The sequence below is a fragment of the Cheilinus undulatus genome, linkage group 17 (genome assembly GCF_018320785.1).
Source record: "Cheilinus undulatus linkage group 17, ASM1832078v1, whole genome shotgun sequence".
Classification (NCBI taxonomy): domain Eukaryota; kingdom Metazoa; phylum Chordata; class Actinopteri; order Labriformes; family Labridae; genus Cheilinus; species Cheilinus undulatus.
In genome coordinates, this window is record NC_054881.1 from 32,542,844 (window position 1) to 32,565,757 (window position 22,914).

The 22,914-nt window shown below is 39.6% G+C and overlaps 1 protein-coding gene across 7 annotated transcripts in view; it reads left to right on the forward strand.

Moving 5' to 3' along the window:
- Nucleotides 1-22,914, forward strand: part of grin1a (glutamate receptor, ionotropic, N-methyl D-aspartate 1a) — a 71,824-nt gene that overhangs the window by 10,009 nt on the left and 38,901 nt on the right. For 4 of the 7 annotated variants that reach the window (XM_041811422.1, XM_041811426.1, XM_041811423.1 and 1 more), the window contains exons 2-8: nt 254-388; nt 5,730-5,906; nt 15,306-15,368; nt 16,121-16,218; nt 17,821-17,942; nt 18,941-19,115; nt 22,589-22,733. In XM_041811422.1, the coding sequence (XP_041667356.1) occupies nt 254-388; nt 5,730-5,906; nt 15,306-15,368; nt 16,121-16,218; nt 17,821-17,942; nt 18,941-19,115; nt 22,589-22,733 (915 nt within the window). The remainder of the gene's footprint in view (nt 1-253; nt 389-5,729; nt 5,907-15,305; nt 15,369-16,120; nt 16,219-17,820; nt 17,943-18,940; nt 19,116-22,588; nt 22,734-22,914) is intronic. The other 3 variants (XM_041811424.1, XM_041811425.1, XM_041811428.1) reach the window with 1 other exon arrangement.

Below are 22,914 nucleotides of genomic sequence, written 5' to 3' on the forward strand. Positions count from 1 at the left end.
TGATATTATTCAGATATTTCTTGTTGAGGATGTTTGGGCCAATCCATTACATGAGGGTGTAATTGCAGTGTGAGATCTTCCGGCTGTTATTCCTGGTATCATTATTTTGCAAAAAGAGAGAGAGAAAGAAAATTTGCAGCATGCCCTAAAAGGATATCTTAAGACTTGTATTACACAGGAATGATTGGTATAACCAATTTGTCTTAGAGCCATTGTCAGAATGACTGAGTGCTCTTCCTCTGCTTCTCTGCAGGTCTACGCCATCCTGGTGAGTCACCCTCCCCAGTCCAATGACCACCTCACTCCAACGCCCGTCTCCTACACTGCAGGCTTCTACCGCATCCCCGTGGTGGGACTCACCACCCGCATGTCCATCTACTCGGACAAGGTGAGTGATGGATGAACGGAGATGTAGGGAGAGATACAGAGGGAGGGAAACAGGGAGAGAGCGAACACACAGAGAGGCAGTAAGGAGCTCCCCTGGGGCGGCTTCTAAAGCTTCCTAGATTAAACGTCCCATCACTGTCCATTAGAGCAGCTGTGATTAAATGGGTTTCCAACTGAAAACTGAAAGAGCATCATTAATAATGCCTCTGACCTTAGTTAATGTTTTTATGAAATACAAGCCATTAAAATTAAACTTTAAAGCAGTCAAATAAATAAAATCCTGAGATCTTTAATAACTGTTTTACAAAATCTATTTCAATGACATCTCCTTTGACCCTGCAAGATCAAATAAATCAGAGCCATTAAACCCAGATACAGCACTGAATATGTAGATCCTTTACAGTTTTCTTCAAGTAGCTTGGATTGTATTTATCACCTACCTAAACAGCTTGCATGGGGTCTATTTTTAGAACAATTTCAGCTGCAGGCATTTCAAGCTTCAATATATTGCATGTCTGTGTAGAGCACTCTGGTCATTACGGCCATGTTTAATTAGTGAACATGCCATTCAAAAATAAGCACCAATCTGACAATAAGGCAATCTCTTTTTTGTTATTGCTCACATTTAGTTAAATAAACTATGGAGATTGATTTATAACAACACACCAAAGATTTTCTAATGATTGGACATTATTTCTGAGTATCTTAACAGCCCAATATCATCACCAAAGTTATCTCAACAAGCTTAACAAAGAGGGCAGGTCTGAACCGCACTCTGTTATATTATTCATAAAGACCCAACAACAATCCATCATGAGCACAGCATTAAGCAACATTTACCAAAGGCAAGAAAGAACTTCCTTCTACTGAGTAGAAAACTCCAGCTGAACCAGACTCATGCTGAACAGCCGTCTGCTGAAGCTGTGTTGGCTGAAAGGACAGAGAGTGATGGAGAAAAGAGAGAAGAGGAAGATGCAGGAGAAAAGACAAGAGGGAGAAACAGAAAGAGAGGAAGGAGAGATTTTTTTACCCAAAAAATACACAAAAAACTCTGCAGTGTCAAAGTGAAAACAGAGTACAGTAATGTCAATTAAACAAAAATATGTAAGGTAAAATAAGTAACTGCATAAATATTCACCCCCTTTAAAGTGACTGACCTAATTTAACAGAGCTGGTGCTAGCTCCAACTGGTGCTAGCAGTCTAACAGTTAGTTAAATTTGGATCACCTGAGTGCAGTGAATGTGTATCAAGTGATTGTCTGGAAAGTCCAGTCACTGGTTGGCTACCATTACACCATGAGGACAAAAGAACACTCCAAGCAACTCAGAGAAAAGGTTATCAAAACATATAAATCAGGGGATGGATACAATTTCCAAGGCCCTGAAGATCCCGCAGAATTCAGTTAAATCCATCATCAAGAAATGTAAGGAATATGGCACATGTGTAAATCTGCCTAGATCAGGCCGTCCTCACAAAGTGAGTGACTATTGAGAGAGATAGGAGACTCTGCATAATGACTGTTGGTTGAGTTCTTCACCAGTCAAAGCTTTATGGGAGAGAAAGCGCTGTTGAAGAAAACTCACATCAACAGTCATGTGGAGGAAAGTTCTTGGATCTGATGAGACCAACATGATGCTTTTTCATGCAAACCATCCCCACTGTGAAGCATGGTGGTGGAGGCGCCATGCTGTGGGGATGCTTCTCGCCAGCCAACACTGGAAATGACAGTTGTAATGGTAGAGGGTAAAATGACTGGCAGAGAGAGAGAAAATGGAGATGTAGAAAAGGAGAGAGCAGTGGGAAATGCAGAAGAAAAGAGAAGAGCAGAAAAAAATCATGTATGACTCAATAGCAAAGATTTTGTTAAAGGGCTGCATTATTTCCCAAGCTGGTGTCTGGTGTTTGCTCTGAGGCAAAATTAGATTTGCAAATACTGACTAAAACCAGGCTAAAGCAGTTATTAACCCCTTAAAGCCTTTTGTATTATATTTGATAAATACTTTTATGATACCTCTATCTGATCAATAAATACTAAAAACCTTCTGAATACAATCTGATAAATGATAAAAATGCCCTCAATTGGATGATCAGTTACCAAAAACACCTAATGTATCAAATGAGATAATGAGATTGTCTATGTAAAGCACATTCAGTTACATGTTACATATAAAAAGCGTTTTATAAATAAAGTTTGATTGATTGATTGATTGACAAAAATATAGGCCTATATGTTACATTTTATGGAAATTTAGATTTTTTTTAATTTCAGTAGAAAGTTAGATAATCATTTCAGTCCCCCCAAAAATAGAATTTTCCGGCTATAATTTTTGTTTTCAGGCTTTAATGTGTTAAGTACTTTATACAAAGGTCTTTTAAGAAGAAAAGCATGTATAGCTCTTTTTTTTAGGTTTTTATCTGCTTCACTTATTGTTGATTTTTGGTGGCAATATGTCACTTTTTCTTCTTGGGTCCTGGGTCCTGAGTCCTCATCGATACCACTATCAAGTCTATAATTTGCTGGAAATATAGATTAAGGGCAAATATTTAAACTACAAGCGGCCTTAGCTGAGTAGTGCTTGAGTTAAAAAGCTGCTTCAGTCTGTCACATTTTTTTAATATCCCTCAAATATAAACATTCACACTGTATTTGTTGAAGTTTCTCATAAAAAAATATCAAATTTTTATGTGACGTTTGTACACATCATAACATATAGACTACAGTCGTCTAATTGTCTAAGGTTACCTGAACGCATCATATTTTCCGTCTTCAGCTCATAAAGTTTGCTAATGAACTTCAATTTTCCACCGCGCATTTCTACACTGGACTAATATTGTTAACAAAGAGGACTTACTCAAAGTTTGGGGGCACTTTTCAGCATTTATCTGAGCAGCTGAAGAAGAAAACTGTCCTGAAGCAGCTGAAGAGAGTGGTATGACCATGGCTTGTTAGCGTCTTTGCTAACATTAGCAAAGACGTGCTTTGCCTGAAGGTGGTACTTAAGACTCGTGCTTCGGTATGAAGACAATTCATAACTGCAGTATGTACCCATGGTTTTGGTTTTATCTTAACTAACATTTGCCAGATTTAAAAAGAAAAATGCCCTTAAACAGACCTGGGTCTGTCTCCTCACTTATCACTGATGGCTGCGTTTGACCTGCCTCTCACCTTTTTACCCCTATAGTACGGTGGCCGAGAGTGTCATATGAATGCAAATTCAAAATGCTTTGCAAAAGAAAAAACACAACGACATTTGAGAAAAACACAAAAACAAAAGTTCACAACACAAATACAAAAACTTGCTGCAGCACATGAATACAAACACTGAACGCCGCGCATGGATACATAAACTCGGCACAGCGCGGAGGCAAACAGATTCCACAACAGCACAAAAATACAAAAACTTGGTGCAGCAGATGCAAATAAAAAGTCACAACGGAAGTGGGGCCGTTATCAGGGACGGACCGATTCCATCAAAGCGGGAACCTCTGAAGGCTCCGGATACAACAGCCATGACACAGACAGTCACAACCGCAACGTAAACTAACTGAAGACATGCTTGGATCCAGTAATTAAAGAAAGTAAACATTGTTCATTTGTCCGGTTCACTTCTTGCACATTTTATTTTGTAATCGATGAGTTTTAGAAGTAATTTTAACCAGCAAACAGCGCGGACAGCTATGCTAGGGGTCCGACATGCATGATGTAAGCTGTCAGACGAATGAATGGACTCGATCAATTTGATTTAGATATTTGTTTACATACATATTAAACTATACAGGAGCTTACAGTTATTAAAAATCACGAAAAACACACTACAAATTACATACTGTGAGTACAGAAATTATTTTGAATAGTGGTGTTGTACGTAACTTTATTGCTAACGGCTGTGTTTACGTTTATATTCTAACTCTATCTATCTATCTATCTAGTTTTACAATATAAGCAATAAAGTTACGTAAAACACCGCTACTCAAAATAATTTCTGTACTCACTGTATGTAATTTGTAGTGTGTTTTTCGTGATTTTTAATAACTGTAACCTCCTGTACAGTTTAATATGTATGTAAACTACTCTCTAAATCAGATTAATCGAGTCCATTCATTCGTCTGACAGCTTACACCATGCATATCGGACCCCAAATGTAGCTGTCTGTGCTATTTGCCGGTTAAAATTACTTCTAAAACTCATCGATTACAAAATAAAATGTGCAAGAATTGAACCTGACGAATGAACAGTGTTTACTTACTTTAATTACTGGATCCAAGCATGTCTTCAGTTAGTTTGCGTTGTGGTTGTGACTGCTGGTGTCATGGCCGTTGTATCCGGAGCCTTCAGAGGTTCCCGCTTTGATGGAATCGGTCCGTCCCTAATAACGGCCCCACTTCCGTTGTGACTTTTTATTTGCATCTGCTGCGCCAAGTTTTTGTATTTTTGTGCTGTTGTGGAATCTGTTTGCCTCTGCGCTGTGCCGAGTTTATGTATCCATGCGCAGTGCTGAGTGTTTGTATTCATGTGCTGCAGCAAATTTTTGTATTTGTGTTGTCAACTATTGTTTTTGTGTTTTTTTCTCAAATGTCGTTGTGTTTTTTCTTTTTGCAAAGCGTTTTGAAATTGCATTCGTGTGACACTTCTTGGCCACCAAACTATAGGCATGTAAACATCCACGCTGGAGGACTATGGGAGCAAGTTGTGGTCAAACTTAGTCATATGATTAAACAGCATTATTATTATTTTTTTTTTAACACGTTAAGGTTTCAAGATTAATCACAAGCGTTACTGTGTTAATGTTAACAGCCCTAATTTATATTAGTTATGTCTGTTTGATCATTTTAAACAGGATTGATATCTCCTTTAGGTCCAATTTTTTTGCCAAGACAAAGATGAGGTTATTAAACATGTTTTTGTAATCGTTCTACTAGCTTATTCAAAAATGGAAGTAAAATATCTCATGATCCACTGGAAGGGTGCATGGAAACAACTCTCTGAAAGTACATTTTCTTTTCAGAGTCCGCCGTGGCTCAGAAACAATCTAATATGGTCAGAGCTGCCTCTGCGGCCAGAGGTTTAGTCCACTAACTCTGGGTTGGAAAGCCTCCTTTATGGCCCTGGCATTGGTGATGCACAGGGGCATTGTTATGTCCAAACACAAGAGTCTTTTCCTCACTGTTTACACAAAAAGCTAGGGGGACAGCGGTGTTCACATACCTGTCCACAATCTGCCCTTGTGGCTGTTTTATTTTTCCACTTCTTTGCACATGTTTGTGAGGAATGACTCATTCATGAAAAATCTAACTGTTTTGACAACCTGTTAACCTGCAGTTTCTGCTTGTTGCTCCTCAGAGTATCCACCTGTCCTTCCTGCGGACAGTCCCTCCGTACTCCCACCAGGCGCACGTGTGGTTCGACCTGATGCGCGAGTTCAACTGGAACCACATCATCTTGATCGTGAGCGACGACCACGAGGGGCGGGCTGCTCAGAAGAGGCTTGAGACCCTGCTGGAGGAAAGAGAAACAAAGGTGAGATGCTCCGACCGGCCAGCAGAGTGTGTGAGAATGAGAGTGTGTAAAGGTTTAAACCTCAATAGTCTTCTATGTACGTAACTGTTTTCCTTTCTGTTGTGTGGCTACATCTCTTTCTCACCATTGTGTAAACATTGGCTAACATTCCTAGAGACATCTACAGCGTCTAATGTGGTCTAATCTGACAAAAGTTTGTATGTTTATTTGCTCATCTTCACGTTGCTTTTCGCCATAGTCCAAATTCAGTGTCTATCCACAATGGGAGCCAAATAGTGGACTTTAACGTGGGGCTCTGCAAACCATCACAGACTGGAGCTTTTAGCCGGGTCCTTGAAGGAAGTCAGGTGTTTTTTCTCCCTCTTGGCATGTGATGAATGACCAGCTTCACATTTGTGCACACAGGCCTTGTGTTTGGATCCTGCTAGGTCATGTTCACATGGGAGACCCTTTTTTCTCTTGTGCCTTTTCAGATACCGCTGATGCATCCATTTTAAGTGTAGCTCTGAGCTGCGTATGTGGGTCAGTGAAATGCTGATCTTCTTTGAGCCAAAACAGACTTGAGACTGCGATGATGTGCCCTTTAGGAACCGAGACACAGACAGGAAAAAGAAAAACAACTGCCATCTAGTGCATCCCTTTAATACGGTGAAATTACCTTGGGATATTTCCTTTATTCTCAGTATTCTGTGATGCTTTTCCCTCTCTGGGGTTTTGCTGTAATTGTGCTGCAGAGTGAAATGAGTCCTGATTTTGAGATTTAATTAAATCAAAGGCAAATGAGACGCTGAATATGACATGCACCCGAGGTAATTCACGCTGTAGTTAAAGCAGATTAAATGACCGGGATCAGTTAGTCACACTGGATCGTGCAGCCATCAATCTGTTCTTAAATCATCTGGATGCAGCTCACATCCTGCACAGAGGAAGAGAAATTTATGTTTTCAAAGCCCTTTGATGAGATTTCAGGAAGTTCCTTTTATGTTTGCATCATCTGAGTTTTGATCTCAATAATCACCCATCTGTGCATCCCACACAGCCTCATCATGCTGAGCGAAGTTGCTCTGACTCTCTCTACTATGCGGCTTTAATTATGCATATATTTAGATATGACTGCAGGGCCAGATTGAGCGAGCCTTGAGCAGGAATTATGTGAGAATATCTACAAATGTTTGCATCAATAATAAAATGAATCAAGAGGCAAAAAACTGAGGCTATTTTATTTAAAATTGTATGATTTTTTCACCATCAACAGAAAAGACCCAGGGCAGCAATATCATGAGTTTAATAAAATGTATTGTGTTTATGTGACAGGCAAAATAAATCTAGGAGTAGGTTATTTGAACTTAATCTCTCACACAGTCACACTGCATGAAATACTTTTTAAAGCAGTAAATGTGTATTAATCCATGGATAAAAATAGTCCTCTCTAAAAGCTCAAGTTTCTCCATGATGTTTGCTAAAACCTGCATAACCTTGCTGTTGTGGTGAAACTCTGAGCTTAGAAATGTCATGAATCTGGATGTTTTTGGCTGTTTTTAGATTTTTGTGTTCTGTAACAACCAATGAGGTTGAAAGTGGGAGCAATTAGGTGTTTTCACGGTACATTTTCATGACAAAACTCTTATGAAGATTCACTGTTATAAAGCTTTGAGATATTTGATACAGTAATGGTCGTACATATATTATAAAGAAGTGTACTGATGCCTGCAGATGTGAGAGGGGTCTGGCTGCAGACTACATTTCTGGCAGAATGTCTCACAGACCATTCATCTGAGGTGCAGAATATCTCAGGGAGAAAGTGCTACAATTAGCCTGTCTGGTAGATACATTCATCAAACAACCACAATGCAAAAATTACAAACTAAGCAACATTTCATAAATGAAATAGAAAAAAAGGTCAAAGGTCCAATCCTAGACTATGCATAGATCCATTTTAGCAGTAGTTACATGAATGGTAGCTCGCTATGAGCTACGTCTAGCTAAGTCTAGCTTTTGCAAAGTGTACTTCAGCAAACGTAGCCAAAGCTAACATAGCTATTTTGATAACATACCTACGTAGCTTAAATAACTGCTTTGCAAGCTTAGCTTTTAGTTACATTAGCAACACAGCAACATTATCTATAGCTAAGTTTGCTTTGACAACATAAGCTTTGGCAAACATAGCTTAGAGTAATGTAGCTATGTAGATAACATACCTACTTAAATCACAGAGCTGCTTTGTAAGCTTAGCTTTTAGCAACGTTGGCTATGTAGTGCCGTCATCTATAGCCAAATCATCTTCAGCAACGTGGGCTTTAACAAAACACAGGTAAAACTAACTAAGCTACGCAGATAATGTAGATACAGAGCTTACATAGCTGCTTTGTGAGCTTGAGCTTAGCTTTTAGCTACATTAACTTCGTAGCACCATTATGTATAGCTAAATCATCTTTAGCAACATGAGCTTTAGCAAAACATAGGTAAAGCTAACTTAGCTACAGTGCTTATCAAAATTTATTAGACCACCTGTCATATTTGTCTCAGAGACCATCCAGCATCATGAAGTGCTTTAATGCGGACTCTTTCATTTTCAGTGAGCTCTCCACGTTTTACCATTTTGAACAGGAATGAAGAATTTCAAACTGAATTCACCCAAATTTGAGCCGGCTCACTGGGTTTCTCTGAGAAGTCAGAAATGAATCAAGCATAACATTCAACCACTAAAACTAATTTTTTCTGTTCAGGAATGAAAGTAAATAACTATAGTTTGACATATTAATCAAGAAATAATAATGTGCTTTACTATTTTTTTCAGCTTTTATTGTAAACCAGTAAATTTGAAAATTTATGGATAACAATAATAATTTAGCATTATAAATATCATTTGGGTTAAAGAGCTTCTACATATTGGTGTATTAACCATTGCAGAAACATAAAAAATGATTTTGGTAATTACCAATGCTGTTAATTTAGAGCAGCTGTGGCATAAACCTTACTTTGGGTGGTGGTCTAATAAATTTGTTAAGCACTGTACATAGATAAAGAAGATACAGAGCTTACATAGCTGGTTTGTGAGCATAGCTTTAGCTATGTTAGGTATAAAGCTACATTTTCTGTAGCTAAATTAGATTTGGCAATGTAAGCTTTAGCAAATGTACCTTAAGCTTACGCAGCTATGTAGATCTACTTAGCTCAACAGCTGTTTTTTGAGATTAGCTTGTAGCTACATTAGCTACATAGCTGTGTTATCTATAGTTAAATAGGCTTTAGCAATGTGAGATTTAGCAAACATAGCTTACATAGCCTAAAGATCACATACCTACTCAGTTTTTATAGCTGCTTTGTGAGCTAAGCTTTGAGCTAAGGTAGTTACATAGCTTTGCTTTCTATAGCTAAATTAGCTTCAGGAATTTGATTTTTAGCAAAATAATGCTACTTTGCTACTTAGATAAGCTTACGCAGCTGTTTTGTAAGCTTAGCTTTAGCTGCTTTAGCTCTGTTAGCTCCATAGCTCCACTATCTACGTAACTTATGCAGCTAACAGAGCTATGTAAGCTACGTTCTCAGCTTTATTAAACAATTCATAATTGGGTTTCGCTGGTCAGGTTTGAACTTTTATCTTATGGTGTCCTAACCTTTACCTTAATTCTTACACTTACCCCCCACTGAACCTTTATACGGTTTTATTTTGAAAGTTTTAGCGTGTCTTTCTGTTCTGAGAAAAACGGCGACTCAGATAAACAGTCGTTAGAGTGTCCGTCAGAGATGAACAGGCTGCAGCCAGACTGTCTTGGTGGAAGTTGTTGTACTCTTAGCTTATGCCTCTTAGTTGACTCCAGGCAGTAAGGATCACTAAGAAATTATTATGCTGGAGGCAAGCTGACGGAAAGAAGTGGTGCCTGATGTGTTGCATCCAGAAAAAAGCTAATTATTACCTGGCCTCCTGTGCCTGTGACTGGCCTACACAGATACTTACCCAATCAAACAACAGAAGCATCAGCGAGTTCTATCCAATCAGAGGCAGACGAAGACTTAATATGCCTTAGCCATCCTTGAGAAAAAAGTGCTGTATAATACTGAATAATGTGCATCAGAGGCAAGTAAGAACTGAGTATTCTCCATTTAGCCTTGTGTCACTGAAAGAACTACCTTTGTAAAATGACTTTTTATGGACAAATTACTTAGTGAGAAATTTAAGTTTTGCAAGTTGTGGCAACATTTGTAAAACAGCAATTGCTAAGTTCAAATTTAATTAGTTTTAGCGCCCCCTGTAGGTTAACTGCTCTGACTCACCATGCATTTCACCAAATCAGCCAGATGAAACATTTAGCAGCTCTTTAATTGTGAGACTTTGGAAGGTGCAGTGTTCAACACCCAGGCTGTAAATGCTGCGACGCTTTGACAGTTTAAGGTGATAGTTTATACACGGCAGATTGTAACTCTGTCTCATTATGCTCTAATTAAAAGCCAGAGGTGTTATTCCTGCTAATCACCCTGCTGTGCTGCATACACTTAGTACATTTACATGTTATTTTTAGCTCTGTAGCAAATCTTTAGCGAGGTCATGCAGTCACAGGGGGATCACTGTCACCACCAGCAAAGAGGCTCTGGACACAGGGGTGCTCTCTGAGTGCCAACTCGACCTACACTGCATGAAATATTAATGCTTTAGTGAGATACAAAAATAGAGTGCGAGGAAAATCTCTGGGGTAAAAAAAGACAAAGGAGGTTTTTTTGTTCTACAGTGCTGCAGGGTGCTGCTCACGAAAATGGTTTCTAAGCACCGAAAACAGAACATCTCTCACTTGGTGCCACAATGCATTATACATACATTTTGCTTGTTAATTCTGTTGTAGTGTAATTTTATGATTAGCTCCTCTGAACTGTTATAAAAATGATCTAGAACTAGTCCCTACATTTTAGTTTTCTCAGTAACAGCACAAAAAAAAAATCCTCTTATGTGTATTTTTTGTTTGGCTAGACTTTTAATAAACTTGTCATCCCACTGACAATTAAACTAATGCTAAAATTAAACTCCCTAACCCTGCAAAGCTGATGGATTAGATGGCCAGATTCCACGTCTGTCATCAGGCAAATCCATTTTGCAAAGCTTCAATCTGAAATATTTGTGCCCGGTCAGAGAATGAATAGACCAATCAGGAGCATGAGGGTGTAGCCATGGGTGGGATTTAGTTGGTAAACAATGGCTGCTGCTGCTGTAGTAATTACCTTGGATGTAACGTGGATGTTTTACTCCTTTATTGATTTTATTAACCAATCTTGGTCAATATAATTTGGCATTTTTGACAAAAAACACTTTAATTTCAAGGTGAAAGCAGATTTCTACAAAATAATATCTGTTAAATGAAAATGTGTAATGTAAAATAAGTAACTACATAAATATTCACCCCCTTTAAATCATTAATTTTACTCCATTTTTCTTTGCAAAACTACTCAAGCTCTGTCAGGTTGCACAGAATCCTCCATTGGATTGTGGTCTGGGCTTTGACTCTCCAGAACATTCGCCTTGTATGATGCAGAGAAGCATCCCAACAGCATGATGCTGCCACCACCCTGCTTCAAAGTGGGGGCAATGCTTGTGGTGATCTGCAGTGTTTGGTTTCTGCCAATCTCTAGTTGAGATTTAATATGAGTTTCCTTTATTAGTGGCTTTCTCTCTGCCACTCTCCCATAAAGCTTAGACTGGTGAAGAGCCCAGACAAAAGTTGTTGTATGCAGAGTCTCTCCTATCTCAGCTGCTGAAGCTTGTAACTCCTTCAGAGTAGTCATAGGTGTCTTGGTGGCCTCTCTCACTAGTCTCCTTCTTGCACGGTCACACAGTCTGTGAAACGGCCTGATCTAGGCAGATTTACACATGTGCCATATTCCCTCCATTTCTTGATGATGGATTTGACTGAACTCCAGGGGATGCTCAGTGCCTTGGAATTTTTGTGTCCATCCCATGTCATATACTTTCTTATTAACCTTTCTCTTAGTTGCTTGGAGTGTTCTTTTGTCCTCATGGTGTGATGGTAGCCAGATATATTGCTTAACCAGTGAATATTATGCAGTCACTTATTTTTCCTTATTTCTTTTTGTTTGACTTACCTTACTTTTTAGGGATCTGTTTTCACTTTGACATTAAAATAGCTTTTTTCTGTCAAAAAGCCAAATTATATTGACCATGATTTATTTAGAAAATCAATAAAAGATAAAACATTCTGGCCAAGCTGATGACAAATCCACTGACCACAGTGACAGTACAGTGCAGACTGGCATCAATGGGTTGGACCTCTCAGGTCTGCAGGGGCCCAAGCAGGATGCATTTATGTTCCACAAAGAGAAAAACTCAAGAGCTCATGTTAGAAACAGTATTTACACAATCAAAGCAGTAAATAAATGCTAGTGATGTCAAGATTTGATAACAATTTGACTTTCCCTCCTCTGGCATTTAAAATGTAATTAACTTGAAACTCCAGTCACGGGGGTCCCCATAGCATCAGCCTGTGTGATATGTTTTCCATGTTTTGAGCTGTGAATGGAGGAGTTTTACACTGGTATTTACTGTGAGTCCGCCTGTCAGCTTGAATACCGCACTGATGCACCGACAACGTCAACTTAGCCAAGGGAGAGAAATGGACCCAGAGTGCACTTAGGTGTGAGCTGTGAAGCCGGGCAGCTGTGAAGGAAAGCCTGTGAGGCAGAAAGATGATGTGTTTTCCTGCAAAATGGCTTCCTGTCTCCTCTTACAGGAGACACGACCTGAGTGGAATCCAAAATGGTGACCCCTCAGGAGACAGCATGAAGTTATCATGCTCAGGTCAGAGCTAGCATGCTGGACCCTGACCAAAGCCCTGCAGTACTGTGTATGAGTGTGTACACAGTATTAACTACTTCATCTTAAACTCTATTTAGCATAATGCACTAAAAGTCAAGAGGATGACACAACTCTTGCTTCAAAGCTGAATAGTTTCCTCAATTATAAATTCTTTTGTTTTCAAATAAAAATTTCTCACTAAAACTCACAATCATTTCAGCTGTGATAGAGCCTCAAATTCTACCCTCAATACGAGAATCCTCAGCCTGTGTTTAGGTTTTAAGCTTGATTACGGCATCTCCATAAATTGGATTTTATTTTTGGCAGCACAATAAAGTTTATAATAGTCACAGAATCAAAATAAATCCAGTAAAAATCTGCAGTACGTCAAAAGGGTGTCTAAATTTTGATGAGTTGTTCTGAACGCCTCATCAGTCTGGATGTTAAATCTAAGCTGCAGCCCCCAAAGCTGGCACAACAGAGCTCATTAAAAAGATTGACAAACCTCAACAGATGGTTGGATAGATTTGTTTCCTTGTGCGGTTTTTAAAAAGCTCCTCTGGAGAGAAAAAGGAACTAGATCAAACTTTATATTTGATGGTTTGTTGGTGTAGTGTTTGAAATCTGATGGTACCACTGAACACCTATGTATGTGTAGTAAAAGTTAAGTAGGTAACACTTTAGGTACACAAACACTGGTGTAGTAACTAGGCAGTGAATAAGTTAGTAACTGCTGGTTAACCAGGGGACAAATAAGTAATGATAGATACTGAGCAATTACTCTCTATGGTGCCACCTTACAGGGACACAAAATGAGAAAAGGCCAGATCAGACTACATGATTATGTTGTCTTTTGTGATGGCACCATCTCAGACCATGCTACCACCATGTTACATAGCTGTTCCATGTTCATCTGTGTTTCTGTATTCCTCAGAACAGAAATACACGCTAAAACTTTCAGAATAAAAACAGATGAAACTTCTATTTAGGGTTAAGGTAGAAGTTAGGAAACCAAAACTTAAAAACCTGACCTGCAAAACCTGATGACAAAACTTTTAAAAGAGCTGAGTAAACACTCTGCTTACAGGAAGAAAGCTCATACTCCATGAAAACATTCCAACATGCAGGCATAGGCTACAGAGCATTAGCTGTGAAAGCTATGTAGCTATGTAGCATAATTGAAGCAGAGCTCACAAAGATAGCACAAAGCTGCATTCTCTTCATAGCTATGTTAGCTTCAGCTACGTTTGCTAACGCTCATGTTGTTAAAGCTTATTTTGGTACATTTGCATGTAGTAATTTTAATAATGTAGCTAGCATAGCTATTTTAGCTTCAGCTAAAGCTAATGAAGCTACAGCAAGCCACAGTTCGTGTAACTACTTCTAAAACAGGTCTGTACCGGTCACTGTACTGCAAATGACAGCAGTCCTGTTCTGAAAGAGTCAGCCTCAACAGCCTATGTGATTGGCTGTCAGAGCGGTACGGTCTGCAGCCAGACTGTCTTGACATAGGCTGACCAAGAACAAAGGACTGGCTTTACTTATATCATATATTGTGGGTTAGATACCTCAGGTGCCAAAATGTGCAAAAATCCTAAAAAATTTTTTTGCTTTGATGTGAGTCCTTTTCTAATGATTAGCTGTTCATTTCTCAATTTTTCCCAGGTTAAAAAGCAGTTAGTAAGTCATTCTTGCCCAGGTTAACTTGCAGTTAGTTCATCACTTGTGTCCAGGGTAACAAGCAGTGAGTTTTTTTTTATTTCTTTCTTGGTAAATATGCCAGTTTTAGTGACGATTTACTATCAGTTAGTTAGTCAGTTAATCCATGGCTAACTACCAGTTAGTTCTTAATAGTTCCCTGGTTAACTTGCAGTTAATTTTATCATTTGTTTCCAGGTTAACTAGCAGTGAGTTACTTTTCTGTTCCCTGGTAAATATACTAGTTTTAGGGAAGGTTAACTTGCAGTTAATGACTCATTCACTTCCAGGTTAACTCGTGGTTGGTGTCTTTTTCATTTCCTGGCTAATCATCAGTTACTTATTCTTTCCTTTGTTACAGCAGTTAATCATATATAAACAGACAATGATTCCAGTTTAAGTGTATTTCAGCCACCAATTAGTTACTTATTTGTTTCCTAGGCCAGTGTTAATGTGGCTTATTCACAAGTACACTGTGTTATACGTGTGGGTGTTTTTCCAGTATAAGTTAAGGACATTCAGTACTCAGATGGTTTATATGCTACATTTAAGGTTTTCAAATGTATTCATAAGAGTTTTGTGTTGATGATTTCTGATGTCAGTATGATTTGGAAAAATGAAGGCATATAGGTTGATATAGCTGAATCTGCATCACAGATAACTCATGCATTGAATGTCTCTGCATTTCCCTAAATCTTTATTGATATTTTTAGCAAACAGATGTGTTTTCAGTCTTAGTAGCGAGCGGTCATCTCTGATGTTTTTGCAAGCCCCACTGTTAAAGGTCCCAATTTGAAGCAGAAAAGTGGAAATTTGTTGGAATGCTTTACTGCCCTCCATTTTCAACTGTTTATAATATTTTTCTGTGTCTGCATATTTTCTCTGTGCACATTACTCATCAGAATAAAAAAAGGAACTATGAAAACCTCGACCAACTGTCCTATGACAACAAGCGAGGACCTAAGGTATATTTGCATGGTCAATGCACGCCGCCCACCAACTTTTCCAATCGTAGCAACTAGAAACCAGCCCAAACCAGTCACCAGCCGACCCAGAAATGTCCCTCTCTTGGTAGCACGTGTTTTCTTTAATTTTTTACTTTGAGACATTTCCCTATGATTTAAATAAAGAATGATTTTTGTTATGAAAAATCTATAATTTTCGGTCATTCCAGAAAAAAGAAAGCAGTGAACAGCGCCCCGCTTTACTCATTTTCATTTTCTCCTTCAATAAAGGAATGCATGTACTCTGAACACACACACTCACACTCAAAAAGAGTTTGCAAGTTCATTCCTTTGTGGAGAACCGGTAGTGTGGGACAAAACCGTTTCCCAGATGCTACTTCCTCCTGTTCTGTAGCACTTCCCTGATTTTCAGCAGTTTTTTTGTTGGGGGAAAACGTCCCCCTCACCCCCTTCACCCGTTTTTAGTTACTGGTTGCATTGACCTTCTTCTTCCCCCCTACCTAACACATGCACGTCCTTCTTTGGAGCCTTGATAACCCTCAGTTTGCATGCAAACAAATGCAAAAGTTTTTTTTCCCTTCAAGCTTTTTTTTTTTAGTTCAGCCGGTTCCCCTGGATCGCTTTCCTTTTTATCTCTGTGTCCCGTTTTCAAACTAAATCGGCCAAGCTCAAACCCAGCAGGTAAAGAGGCAGCATGATGTCTGAGGTAGGGAAAAGTAGCTGGCTTGACCTTTCTTATGCCCCGATCACAGGCAGAGAAAGTCCTCCAGTTCAGCCAGGAGACTAACTTAACTGCTCTGCTGCTGGAGGCCAAAGAGCTGGAGGCCCGAGTCATCATCCTGTCCGCCAGGTAAGCCATTAACCATTACAATATATATAATGAATGTTAAATTATTGATGTTACAACATGCATACTTTTCTTATCTTCTCAGACAAAATTTGCAAAAAGTTCAAGCATCTTTGCTGACATAGTACATTATACTTAAAAGAAATTAAATTTAAATGGATCCATTTTCAATTTGTGCTGTTTTCTTATCACTGTTGCTGGCATTGGGTTTGAAGCACTGGTGGACTAAAAACAAAAGAACTCAAAAAGCTGCACTTTCCACTGCAGCTTTTGGCACATTTGCCAAAGTGCCCCATTTGATGCCCTTTATTGTGGACAGAAGTTAACAAATTACCCTCTTTGAGGCAGTTTATTTGGAGAAAAAATGAAAACTACCCTCTTTGGTGCCTTCTTTGTGGACACAATTTGGCAAATTACATCCTTTGAGGCCCTCTGTGTGAACAAAGTTGACAAATTGACCTCTGTGGCGCCTTCTCAGTGAACAAAATTTGGCTTAGTGCACTTCAAGCAGACACAATTTTGCCAAATGGTGTCTTAATGGACAGATATTTACAAATTGCCTCCTTTTGGGGCCTTCTATGTGGACAAAATTTGAAAAATTACCCTCAGTGGTGTCCTTTAAGTGGACAAAATTTGACAAATTTGCCCACTGCAGTGCCTTATAATTGGACACAATTGACTTAGTTTACTTTAAGTGGATAAGATTTGGCTAAGTGTTGTCTTAAGTGTCCTCTATGTCGACACATTTGCCAAAGGGCCTGATTTGGTATGGTCTAAATGAACAAGATTTGACAGTGATCCTTCTTTGGTGCCCCTCATGTGAACAGAATTTGGCAAATTGCCCTCTTTGGTGCCCTTTACTTGGACAAAATTTGACCGTTTGCCCTCTCTGTTGCCTCTAGGTGCACAAAATTTGGCTTAGTGCGCTTAAAGTGGACTTGATTTGGCTTTGTGCTTTCTTAAGTGTCCTCTATGTGGACAAAATTTGGCTTATCTTCTTCTTAGTTGAAAAAATTTGGCTTTGTGTTCTCTGAGTGGAAAAAATCAGACAAAGATCTGTCATTGGTGCCCTCTAAAGAGATAAAATTATTGAAATTGCCCTCTTAAATGCCCTCTATGTGGAAAACATTTGGCTTAGAGCCCTCCTGAGTCTGGCACTGGTTTGAAATATCCACTCTTATATAAGTGCTGTCAGCTCTAATTAATCTACATTTGAAACATATGAGACCCTGTCATAGGAAATGGCATTTTGAAAAATTAAAAGGCTAATTAAGGGGAAAATTAGGGACTCTGGGTTTTCAAAATTAAATGTTTGGGGCATTGCATTGATAGTCTATCATTGCAAAAGTTTATATGGCAATTTCAGGGAAAAACTCAAATGAGAACATGCTCCCTCAATCATGAATTTCATACATAATATCTCCCCTATCTCCCTATTTGAATGTAAAGAGAGTAGATAATTAATTGGCAGAAGCTTCAGTGTTATGATAACTCAACAACGATGAGCTTAGCTGGTCTTGTATTTTACAACTAATCCTAAACTGTGCCTGACTGAAATGAACATATTCGGTTGTGATGGAAACAACATTTGCCTTTTTCTTCCAGTGAGGAGGACGCTGCTGCGGTGTACAAGGCTGCCCGTTTCCTCAACATGACGGGCTCGGGCTACGTGTGGCTGGTGGGCGAGCGGGAGATGTCGGGTAAAGCCCTGAGTGAGGCGCCAGACGGTACGTTTCATCCGGCAGAGATGAGTGGGCATACACAAGTTAACCCCTGGCTTTACTCGCAGGCCGATCATAACATTGACGGGATTAGAGGGATTAACCGTTAAACGATGGATGCATTACATGATTAACTGTGTAACTACTTACTCCTCTGTGTTGAGCATTTAAACGTTTAAGCATTACGTGTTTAAAGGTTTAAATGTGCCGTTAATCTACAGTACAGTTCTAGTTTATTGTGTATGTCGTGGATTATACAAAGATCAATTTATTGTGCTATTCTGCCGTATTAATACCCTGGTTTCTAATGAATTATGAAGGGAGAGTTTTGGGACAGATAGCTGATAGAATGGTAAGCTACAACAGAGTTTCTTGTCTCTATTCCTGGGTTCTCTCACAAATCTCTCACAGTATTTAACACTTTGTGCTCACAAATGTGAATTGTTTTCCCCCCGGGCACTCTGACACAACCAACCCTTGCAGAGCGTTCGTTGTCTTGTCCGATACTCACCTTCCACTGCAGCTTCTCTCAGGAGTCTGCGAGCTAGAGGGACCTGGTTGCAATCAGAAAACTTAGCTGAAGTTGGATTGTTGCTTGGTTGAAGTTTAGGTCTTTTCTGTTTGTCCCCTAACACAAAACTACTTTGCCTGTGCTGACTCCCAAAGCCTTAGCTGGTAGGGCAGAAAAATAGATCCAACTTCAAGGGACTCTTAAACATGCTGTGAAAAGGTCATCAGTGGCAACATCAGGATGATGATCCATCAGTTCTGTTGCCTCGTCTCATAAATCACATGTATTTTTTTGTTACCCTTCCTGAGATTAGCAGGCAAAGAAGATGGATCATGCCGCTGATGTCTGACCTTTATCCAGGATGTCTAAACTGGAGGCCCTATAAGTTTTTAATCCACTTTGTGAATTGCAAAAGGATCCTGTGAGGTGCCATAGTTGGCTCAGGTTGGTGATTTTTTTTTTTTTTTTTTTTCTCCTGTTGGCCTGGTCTCAGGTCTGATCGGCCTCCAGCTCATCAACGGGAAGAATGAGTCAGCACATATCAATGATGCAGTAGCCGTGGTGGCTCAGTCCATCCAGGAGCTCTTTGAGAAGGAGAACATCACAGAACCCCCAAGAGGATGCGTGGGCAACACCAACATCTGGAAAACAGGGCCGCTCTTTAAACGGTAAGCTTGTGCAGATAGATCTTTTCTTTTGGTGGCACGGATGAAAAGCTGTGATGGTTTTTAAAATTCATGCTTTGATGAGGGATTTATGATTTCAGTTTAAAAGAAACTGGCGCTGCCTGCATGACCTTGGTTTGATTTGTGGACTTCAGTCCTGAAGCCTTGAGTTTTTGCATTGTGGCTGCACCATCCTGTTTTTTTTTTTTTTTTGCACCAAGACACTGTCTCTACTGAAAGTGGCTGTGGGAACAGGTAGCCAGGCTCAAGAATCTCTAGAGGGTCTGATCTGAGGGCCTGAGCACCAACCTAGGGTCAGCGAGGACCCTATTGTATTTGTATGTGTGTTTTTTCTGGCAGAAGACTTACTAATTTGGGGGCTGTGATATGCTCAAAAACTCACTGAACTTTACAGAAAGTTGTCCCCAGTGGAAATGTTCATATTTTACACACTTACCATTCTTCATGTTTTTTGTTAATTTTGGCTGGGTTCATGTATATGGCATGAATTTTGGCAAGACTGTGTATTCTTATTTGAGCTTGTTATTTCCATCTCAGCTTCTCCATAAATCTAAAATGCAATGTTTATAAGAAAGAGTTACACTTAAGCTGTTAAGTGCAAAAAATGCACCATTGAAACCCATTCAAACTGCAGCTTTTGATTTCACTTCCATTAAAGCATAATCCAAGCACTTTATAATACCTGGGTGTTAATCTGGCTTTTTGCCTTGGATATGATCATTTTTACCACCCTCCACCAGGTGGCCGCATTTTGAAATTTGGCATGTGGAGAAAAACCTCCAATTTCCACATACAACAACCGCACCCCAGTCTGCCGCCCAAATCGTATTGCGGAGCACATCGCTGACTCTTTAGTCTATCAGAGCAAAGGAAGGAAGGAAGTCACAAGTGTAGAATATCCGGTTCTTTCAAAATACAACATAATGCACGGACTCCCGATCATAAATCATCTCAATATCAACATTACGTCTCATCCTGCAGCGAGAGCAAAGGGTCACCGAGAGGTCAGTGGGTCACAGAGCTGCAACGGCGCCATTGACGTGGAAAATTTAACTTTTGAGGACATTTAAACAAAGAATTTTTCATAAAACCCCAAATCCTTTAAGCTAGCATTAACCTTTAACTTCCTAAAACACTCACCCAATGGCAGGAGCAATAATATCATAGACTTATACCGGAAAGGATGATAAATTAACCACAAAAGGTAAAATAATCCGCTGTTGACACACTATCACTGCATGAACTCGCAGTTCTCCCATGATCTCTGCCTGCTGATCAGGGCTGCACGCAGCGAAGGAGCGCTCTAGACTCGCTTCCAGTGGGTGAGGCCACTCACCTTCAGTTGGAGCACACCCACTAATCATTGACATATCCCATGCTGTAATAATTCAACACAAAAAATATTGACTTGGCATGTAGTATATTGAAAAGTTAAATTTTTTTTCCATCAAAAATCATGGAGGCATCATGACAAAAAACTGGCATTCAAAAGGTTAAAATCTTTTAGAATTAATGCATATTTGATATCAATAATTTGGTTAGTTGTAAAGTGAAAAATAGCTCAATGAAAGTCAAATAAAGTATTGATGTATTGTCTACTTTTATAGCTACTGTATGAAACGTGCCTTTTTGTGCTAAGCAGCTTGAGTGTGACTAATATTTAAACAAGCTTTAAGAGTTAAAAGTGCAGGATTCCCATTTTGTTATTGCTGTAATTGAGAGGCCCCCTGGTGGTAGGATTCATATACTGTGTTTTTAAGTAGCTTATCACTCTTTGCACTATATTGCCAAAAGTATTCACTCACCCATCCAAATAATTGAAATTAGTTGTTCCAATCACTTCCATGGCCACAGGTGTATAAAATCAAGCACCTAGGCATGCAGACTGTTTCTACAAATATTTGTGAAAGAATGGGTCGCTCTCAGGAGCTCAGTGAATTCCAGTGTGGTACTGTGATAGGATGCCACCTGTGCAACAAGTCCAGTCGTGAAATTTCCTCGCTCCTAAATATTCCACAGTCAACTGTCTGTGGTATTATAACAAAGTGGAAGCGATTGGGAACGTCAGCAACTCAGCCACAAAGTGGTAGGCCATGTAAAATGACGGAGCAGCGTCAGCAGATGCTGAGGCAAATAGTGCGCAGAGGTCAACAACTTTCTGCAGAATCAATCTCTACAGACCTCCAAACTTTATGTGACCTTCAGATTAGCTCAAGAACAGTACGTAGAGAGCTTCATGGAATGGGTTTCCATGGCCGAGCAGCTGCATCCAAGCCATACATCACCAAGTGCAGTGCAAAGCATCGGATGCAGTCATGTAAAGCACGCCGCCACTGGACTCTAGAGCAGTGGAGATGCGTTCACTGGAGTGACAAATCGTGCTTCTCCATCCGGCAATCAGATGGATGAGTCTGGGTTTGGTGGTTTCCAGGAGAATGGTACTTGTCTTACTGCATTGTGCCAAGTGTAAAGTTTGGTGGAGGGGGGATTGTGGTGTGGGCTTGTTTTTCAGGAGCTGGGCTTGGCCCTTTAGTTCCAGTGAAAGAAACTCTGAATGCTTCAGCATACCAAGAGAATTTGGACAATTCCATGCTCCCAACTTTGTGGGAACAGTTTGGGGATGGCCCCTTCTGGTTCCAGCATGACTGTGCACCAGTGCACAAAGCAAGGTCCATAAAGACATGGATGAGAGAGTTTGGTGTGGATGAACTTGACTGGCCTGCACAGAGTCCTGACCTCAACCTGATAGAACACCTTTGGGATGAATTAGGATTAGGATTATTAGGATACTGTTTGGTTATGGACAAGTGATCTATTCTCATCATGGTTCAAGAAATCTCAATCCAAGCCTTGTTGAACTTCAATAAATGCAAGCAAAGGAAAGGCATTTCAGTTGTCTTAGTTGACTTTAACATTATTATTCAGGTTGGCTCAGTTTCTGCTTAGTCAGGTCAAAAATGTAAATGTTCTTGGCCGTGATTAAGGTTTGATAATAATAAATATTTCACAGATATAATTAATAATTTCTCACACTCAGCCAAAAAAATTATTCCATCTTTTTGGTTGAGAAATTAAAGAAGAACAGGTTTATAGAGTTTAAAGAAGTGTTCCAGAAGTCCTGTGTTTTTCACTTTCAAATGAGGCAAATTAATTATGACTGACCCATTTAGAGCGGTTTCTCAGCATCAAAACAAAACAAAAAACCCACACTACTTTAATTAGACGAGGTGACAAAAACAGCAAAAACATTTCTGTTGAAAACCCACAGCTCTGCCATCTTCATCTTAATTTAAATGTGGTGAAACAGCCGCTGTACTGCAAATGCTGAATTGGGAGCCATTTTTCCTGAGCGATGAAAAACAAAATGCATGTTCCCTGGAGAACACACCTGTTATCCATGCATGAACTCCTGTGTACTAATTCAAGCAAGTAATAATTTCACTTTAACCCCCCAGGGTGCTGATGTCATCTAAATACCCAGAGGGCCTCACGGGGCGCGTGGAGTTCAACGATGACGGGGACAGGAAGTATGCCCACTACAGTATTCTAAACTACCAGAAGAGTCGACTCATTCAAGTGGGGATCTACAACGGCACACAGGTAATAGGTCTAAATCAACATACTGACTTGTTTGAAGCAGCTGATTTCAGCATTAAACTGAATTTAAGGACATAATATTTTTTAAACTATTGCCTTCTTAATGCATACTGCCCCTATCTCCATCATATCTCCATCATATCTGCATCCTCATCTGCTTCTTTATTCATCCTGGACCGCAGCT